Here is a 7,954-nt window from a genome sequence, read left to right on the forward strand (position 1 = left end):
TCAAGCCTATGATCAAACACTTTTTCATTACAAAAATTCTGTTTTAAAACATTTCTGTCACTCATTAACATGTAGCAAGTCGGCGCAGGACACATTAGTGTGACTACTGCTCAAAGACAGACACACTCTTAGTAAGAGGCACTCACACTGCTGGTTCCTCTTGTCTCCAGCGTTTTTCAGAGGCAGACAAACAGGACAGTCATGTCGTGTGCAATTCTTCCAATGAGAGATGATCTGTCTGGATGAGGCACAGTGTGCCACTGGAGAAGAGACAGAAATGGAGAAAAGTTTCAGAGAAAGGGAAGACAAAGAAGAGAGAGACAGCAACCGCGGTGAGAAATTGTGACAGGGTGAAGGAGGGAGATGAATGATGAGACAAGGTTAAGATGGGAAAAAAGAAAACATGTCAAGAGGAAGATGGAGAAGGCAGAAACTAAGAAAGTTAGTGTATGAGTCATTCAGCACAGTAAAACTATGTCCAGATGGAGGCTCAATGAGAGAGGGAGAAAAGAAAAAGTACAGAAGAATAGCCAGCTGAAGAGGGAATAATTCAAACTGATACAAAGAAAAACTGGTAGGCAAACCAAGAGGGATCAAACACCATACAAGAACAAGCAAAAAAAAAAAAAAAAAAAAAAAAAAAAAAGAATTGCTCCGATACATGACAACTTTAAAGCCCGTCTAGTGTTTACGCTATAACCCACACGGCATTAAACCAGCAATCAACATAATTCTTCAAGCTCACCCTGGCAGGACTTGCCAGCCTGGCAGTGAGTCATATGGTTGAGAACGTTCTTCATGGTGCGGCAGTGGGGCAGGTTGCACTGCCGCACTTCCCCGTTAGCTTGCTCCCGCCGCTGGCACTTGTGGGCGTGCAGCAAGAGGACAAGCTGCTGTTGAATCAGCTTCCGCTTCTCGGGGTCGGCGGTGGGGGGCGTTGCGCCAGGTCCTGCCCCCACAGCGCTGAGTCCGACCTGGGGTCCTCCAACTGCTGCTCCACCGACGGACACGCCTCCGACCGCTCCGGGCTGCGGAGTCTTAAGAAAGAGAGGACTTTTAAAGAGAATGCAATCGGATGCCACCGAACCACTTTAAATAAGCACGGAGGTGAGAGGGCAGCAGACCGTTTAAGTAGATGCATTTACTGCAAGATACAAGCTTTTCTGTGATAAAGCACATGTCATACATCCTATAGCTACACTTCCATCTACTCTGCAATCTACAAACAGGTGGAAAAAACCTAAAGCGTGACTGAGCGTGATTTAAATTGTGATTCAAAGGTGTTCTGCTATTCTTGCAATCAAACAATATAACTGATCAATAATAGCGCAAACCTGTCTTTCTACAAAAATTCCTGATGGAAATGTCTTGTTTTAACATGATAAAAGTGACTCATTCGGGGGCAGGCATGCAGTGAGATATGATTTTTACCATAAGCGACGTCTTTGCCACACAAGGATGCTTGCTCAGCTCGTTGCTCAAACATCAAATGTATCAGTTGTCATCTTAAAGGGAACTTAAACAAGGCCTACAATCGTCAACATTATCTCAGAGCTGTACAGTGACCACAATTAGGAGGGAATGTACTGACGAGTTTTCAAAAACACTTATGAGAAGTCAACGTGAGGCCCGATGAGGTGAGTGACGAGTCAGTCAGGACGTTCACCTGTTGACACTGTTCCCGTCGCCGGAACAAAATGTTTTTTTTCCTTTATACATCCCATAACGCTCGAAATCCCTTCAACGTTTTTCAAAAATGTTGAGAGACAGAAAGAGAAAGAGAGACAGAATATACCCCGACAGATCCTTTAACCGATCACCGTAGTCTCAGTCTCACCCGAGTAAAAACTTGATGACCACGCGTCAATCCGAAAAACATGCAAAATCCTGCAATGCCACTGCGAGCACTCAGTTTAATTTTTAATCATTAGAGACCTAAGAGCAGCAGTGAGAGCCCCATACGTCTATAGTGGAAAGAAAGACTTATCTGATGCCCGCACCTGTACAGGACAAAAACGATCCCTTACCATCCCAGGCAAGCCTTGACCAGGAGGTGCCTTCTTGTCCATGCTGAACTGGGCGGCCATATTGTTGGGCAGGCCTGCCTTGTTCTGGAGCTGTGGGCCCAGCCCTGCTCCAGGCAGCCCCTGGCCAGCGGACTGGCCGTACGGACCACCATAGGGGCCCGCGTTGGCCATCATATTCATCTGGAAGAAGACACAGAATAGGATGAGAAGGGGAAAAAAAGTTAGAGGCGGGTTGTATAAGGGGAAAAAAAAAAAAAAAAAAAAAAAAAAAAAAGGGTGAAGAGAGGAGAGTAGAGGAAGGGAAAAGTTTCATGGATCGGAATTGCTTTTTTTGTGATAAAGAGCCAGCAACTTAGTATCTTTTAACATTCAATGAAGAAATATGATCTCAAAAACTATATGTCAAACCAAATTGGATTTTCTGAAAATTGCTTCAGCGCTGCCACAGAAAAACATAGAAAGACACCACAGAATCAAACAATTAGTCAGTTTTCGTTCATGACGCGTTTCGGTTGTGATTACAGAGTTACTTCTGTGCTCTCCTGACCTTCCCATGTCTCCACAATAAATTAAGAGAACTAACTTGTCCAATCGCCACCTCTTTGACCGAGACAAATGGCAGAATGGGGTCTACAATGACTTAAACATCTGGCTCACGTATTCTTTATTTCAACAGTAGCTTATCAGAACATGCCTTGAAGTACAGCAAGGTTGAACTATGACGATGTGAGGTAAATATTTCACTGTTGATTTGCGAGAGCATCTCATCAACCTATTTATTCAGTGCTACGTCTGATCTTTGAACGAAATATTACTTCTTCGAATATGCACATACTTCACGTCCAACGGCATTCCAACAACTGGACTTTGCAAATCATACTCTCCGTTAACTAAAGCAGTGTCTACAGGAAAATGGCCCCGTCCAACCGTTCACCTATGGTTTACAGTAATGGCTTCAAACACCATGAGAACAGAAATCACAACCGTCGTGTGGCATATCGACGAGCAAGGAGGTTAACCATCGATACCACAGAACAAACTGTGATGCAATATAACCACATTCTTCCCTGCACCTGCTGTGACGAGCTCATCCTCAGCCGTCTTATAAACGCAGCTCCTGCAGGTCTGTCTCAGTTTACAGTTCATCAATTCTACTCAAAAGAAAAATGTGGCTTCTTCCTGTTTTAGCAGCAGTTTCAATGTTTTAGTTGTACCTGCCGTACAACATTAAAACACACTTGAGGTGTGCCTGTTGGTGGGCTCCAACAGGCACACCTCAAGTTTTACCTTTTAATTGCTCATTTTAAAAATGTAACATGGGTTTAATAACAAAAAATTTAAAAAAAAGAAAGAAACCTACTACGTTTTGTCACAATGACATCCTATATGTAACCGTTTGCTAATATTGTAGATCAAAATCAACTTCTTTTTTTTTTCTGTAAGAGAACATTGATGAGGATGGTCTCTTATTTGAGGTGAACTATGTGAAGATGCTGGATTCAGCGGAGCGGCATCTTCATACATTTTAGCCTCAGTTTAACATTTTAACATAATTATGTGTAATACACAGTAGCAACTGAGATTTCTGACCAACCACCAATGTGTGTGTGTGTGTGTGTGTGTGTGTGTGTGTGTGTGTGTGTGTGTGTAGTTGGTGCTGTGACCCACTGCTGTGAGTGTGCGTACCTTGTTCAGCGCCCCGGGCTGCTGTGGTCTCATCCCTGCTTGACCCCCGGCTCCCATTGGCTGACTACCCTGCTGCTGTAAGGTCTCTGCCAAAATATTACTATTGTTACCCATGCCGCCATTGCCAGGGTAACCCATTCTTGGCGAGCCGTTCACAACTTGCCCAACCATCAGCCCTTGCTGCTGCTGTCCAGTGTTGCCCTTTTGGGCACCCATCATGGCTGCTGTCCTATTGAGCGAAGTCACACCTCCAACCATTCCGACCTGCTGCATTAATCCAGGCTGCTGTTGCTGGCTCTGAGGGTGAATGCCTTGAGGTCCACCAGGGGAGACACCGACGCCACCCATCATCCCCATGGAAGCCCCGGATGGTGCGTTGATGGAAACAGGGCCGCCCGGCTGCGCTGGCGCTCCCGAACGCAACAGCTCAGACAGCTGTTTATGTTTTGCAGCCGCATCCTGGCCACCCCCACCAATGCCACCACCAAGTCCTCCAATACTGGTATGGAGCTGGCTGACATCTCCTCCGTTGGTCAGCCCCATGTCCGCAGAACTGATGAGCTCATCTGGGAGGTCATGCTCCAGATCAAAGAGTGAACCAAAATCTAGCCATGGGGGAACAGAAACAAAAATCTTACCAATGAGGGAAAAGAGATTTCTTTCATTTTTCAATGACACCATCTTTAACATGTTCAGCTTTAATTCTACAGACTTTAGCTGCAAAACATATGCAGCAGTAGCTGCCTCTTACAACCAAGGCCGCTCTCCTGGGCATCAGTTTGTGGTTTGGTGCAGTTCCATACATGAGGAGCAAACACAGTGGAGACGAGGTGAAAAGCCACAGAAGGTAAACACTGCACTATCCAGGTAGGTTTGTGCAGCAGTTATAGGGTATAAGAGAAATATGAGAAGTGTTATGCTTTGGACAGGAAGATAAATTAGAAAGTATTTTAAAAGAAAAACACTTCCTTAAGTTTACCTCCGTTCTAATGGTGTGCCAGAGTTTCTTCAATGCATGAGACTAGCTGGACCCCTTTCAGACCTTTAGTTTCAACACTGACCTCACACGAGGGGCCCAAATTATGGTATAGATTAAGGAGGAATCAGGTTTGAAAATCGTGTTATATTTGGAGTTTGAAAACCTGGGAGCCTGGGTTAAAAACTAAAAAAAAAATGTTTTTTTAAAAGCCTTCAACCCGCAATCTCTGACCGTTACAACACCACGCAACAAGAGGAAATGCTAGGATTTTACAGCCTCTTGCTTAACATCAGCGAATGCAATTCTTTACAGAAAGCTGAGTTCACGATCGAAGAGAAAACGTTCAAACACTCTGCGTGTGGAGGCATTTTTTATCGTGGCTGTCGAAAAGTGGACTGCAAAAAGTGCAGCGCAGTGTCACCGCGTAGTCAGACAATGGAGGGCGAACAAGAATGAGCTTTGTAGTATTATCGTTACTACACCTAAAAAAATAAAGGCTTTTTAACAAAGGGTGTGGAGTAAAGGTCATTTAAAATAATGTGGCGGTTTAGCCTTCTTTTAAACGCGGTAAACACTTTTTAAATTGACAGAGCAACAACTTCGGCAGGACGACACCGCTTCGCCCAACTTAATGAAGTGTCGAACAATGGCCAGCTTGACAATAGTTCTCCCACAACTATGAGCGTCCCTGCGCTGAAAACACAAAGCTACTGACATAAAATGTATTCCCCCTCAGCTACAAAAAGAGCCAAGGTTTGCTGAAAACGCTGCCTCACAAAGAAAGGTTCAACTAATCGTCACCTATTTTCTCTACAGAGCTCAGCTGAGCCGCTCTGGTGGGGGTTATCTTTCTAGCTAGTTAGCTAGCTTGCTCGTTGCATTTACTTTCACTTAAAGCGGATCTCGAATCGCTTAATTTGCCACTGCATCTATTGAATAACCACGCGGCGTTTTAGTTCATGTTTATGCGCCTTCGTGGTTTCATTTAATGAACTTTTGAAGTATCAAAACAACTTGAAGCAAACTGGGGTGTCTCGACTCCTCCATTGTTTGGAGGTGGATCTCTTAGTTGCGGCTAGTTAGCCTGCTGAAGCTAACGCATCAAAACAGAACTGTTAGAAAGTTGCTTCTGCTCCAGGACCACATCGTGTGTCTCCCTCAGCAATCCAATGTTTCACACGGGCACTTTCTCGGTCGAGCTAGGAATACATGAGTGTTTAAAAGCATCCTCTTTGGAGCTGTAGTGTGTCAGACCAAACTAAGTTACTGTGCAACTCTACAGAGACTTCCAACACTCACCAGGTAAGTGATTAAAGAACCAATAACACAGCGAACGCTTTATTGTACCGAGTAATGCATGCAGTGTATTTACCATTTCCATCACTTGCAGACACAGACAGAGCTGGAGAGGACAGCTTGGGCCTCTTGGCTGAAGGCGGGCCGGACTCCAGGACATTATCGGCCATATTTTTGACGAATTAAAAAAAAAAAAGGGGGGGGGGGTGGTTGTAGATCCACTGAGGGCTAATGTATTCTCACAATATCCGTCTCCCACTCCCTTTCGGAAAGGTTTCTGATCGTTCCCCCACCGTTTGGGGGACGGTAGGGGAGAGGACAGCAGCGTTGAACTCTTTCAGTCCCCCCCTCTCGGTCTCTACCTCTCTGCAGAGATCAGTCCCCCTTCCCCTGTCTGAGATTTTGCTTCTTCGCAGATTTGAACAGGAGGAGGTGGGAAGGTGGAGTCGGGGAAAAGGCAAGCGTGCGGCCCTGTGGCAACCTCATGTAGCCTCTTCTGCGACACAAAAACCGTCCCAAGACGCGTCCTCTTTGCTGCACTCAGTTCTGTCTGCCATAGTGGGCTGACAAATGTTGTATCTCAGATCTGGGAGAAAAAAAAAAAAGAAAAAAAAATAGCAAAAAAAAAGCTCCAGGGGTTGAGTCTCCGTGGTGGTACGAAAATGACAACTGTATCCTGAACAAAAAAAAAAAGACACACACAAGCCAGAGGTATTCCTGCGTTGAGTCCCGGAGGCCGCTATCTCACGCAACAGTTTAAAGATTCTCGGCTGGATTTACAATTCCTCTCACCTGACCAGACTTCTTACGGCTCTCGGTGCCACCGATTCTTTGACTTTTCCAAAGCAAAGAGGGCTGCCAGCCGGCGTGTGGTGGCCACCGGTCGTAGTTTCAAATGCACGCTCGATACTGAGGAAAAAACAACTTAACTGGCTTCACAGCAACTTAATAAATAGTAGGCTATGGCTGCTCTGCAGGACGGTGGGGGGAAGCTGGAGCCACGAACTTGCATCTACTCGTAAAAATACAAAAAGAATCTATTGCAGATGTATGCTTTCACGCACGACTTTTGCATGTGCATGCTGACTGAACTGTGCACTTAGTGTTTGACCATGCAAGGCACTGGGTCAGAGAGAACAGACTCGTATTGCACATTTGGTTGATGGAGCCCCAAACAAGAGGTGTCTATTGCAGTCAGCACGGTTGGAAAAGGTTAAGGAACTGAAAATCCTTTAAAAACCTGAATAAAAAAAAATTCAATGCACTTCTTCGCATGCAGTTTTTGTGTCTAAGTTCTTGAAGGCAATCGCAGCGTTAATTGCCAATCAGCGCCGCTGTCAGATTGATCCAATTAGTTTTATTTCGCAGAGGAAGGTTCCGTCGGGTTACTTATCTTGGGCTCCTGCAGATGTTCCTCCTCTGGTTTCTCGCTCGGTTTGAACCCTTGCAATCTCGGATGATAAAAAAAAAATCGTGATTAATAATCACTGTTTTCTCGAAGCTCGGAGGATGTCCTGGCCACGCATGGAGAAGAGGAAGAAGAAGAAGAAGAAGAAAGCTCTAAACCAAAAACAGGAGCAGAGCTACGGCGACAAGCGAAAAGGTTGATTCTAAAAAAGACATTGACGCCGAATCGCTGTAAAAAAAAATTTTTTTTTTTTTAAATATGGCTATTTCGGAAGTGGAAAGCTTCAGGTCGACACAATAATCTTCACACCCCCCCACCCCCCCGTAAAATATTTGGGGCTGACAAAATCCTCTCATTGACTCTTTGTGATGGTGAATGCCCCCCCTTCGTGTTGGTCCAGGCAATTTTCCCCTTCTCTTTAAACCCGTCTTTCTTTCCACCTCTCCCTTCTGCCCGGCAGCAATTTATTTATATAATTGTCTATGCGGGCTCGTTCCTTCCTCCGCGACGGACACATAATGATTTTTCATGTTGATGTTTTCCTCTTTTCGCAGGTTT

General features: G+C 45.0%; 1 protein-coding gene across 4 annotated transcripts in view; it reads right to left on the bottom strand.

The window, feature by feature from the left end:
- Positions 1-7,710, bottom strand: part of ep300b (EP300 lysine acetyltransferase b) — a 30,256-nt gene extending 22,546 nt beyond the window's left edge. For all 4 annotated transcript variants that reach the window (XM_075454462.1, XM_075454460.1, XM_075454461.1 and 1 more), the window contains exons 1-5: positions 6,065-7,710; positions 3,714-4,318; positions 2,028-2,207; positions 746-1,037; positions 147-260 (exon numbers count right to left, since the gene is read on the bottom strand). In XM_075454462.1, the coding sequence (XP_075310577.1) occupies positions 147-260; positions 746-1,037; positions 2,028-2,207; positions 3,714-4,318; positions 6,065-6,158 (1,285 nt within the window). In that variant the 5' untranslated portion in view covers positions 6,159-7,710. The remainder of the gene's footprint in view (positions 1-146; positions 261-745; positions 1,038-2,027; positions 2,208-3,713; positions 4,319-6,064) is intronic.
- Positions 7,711-7,954: the final 244 nt, after the last annotated feature.

Source organism: Odontesthes bonariensis, chromosome 21 (assembly GCF_027942865.1).
Source record: "Odontesthes bonariensis isolate fOdoBon6 chromosome 21, fOdoBon6.hap1, whole genome shotgun sequence".
Lineage (NCBI taxonomy): Eukaryota > Metazoa > Chordata > Actinopteri > Atheriniformes > Atherinopsidae > Odontesthes > Odontesthes bonariensis.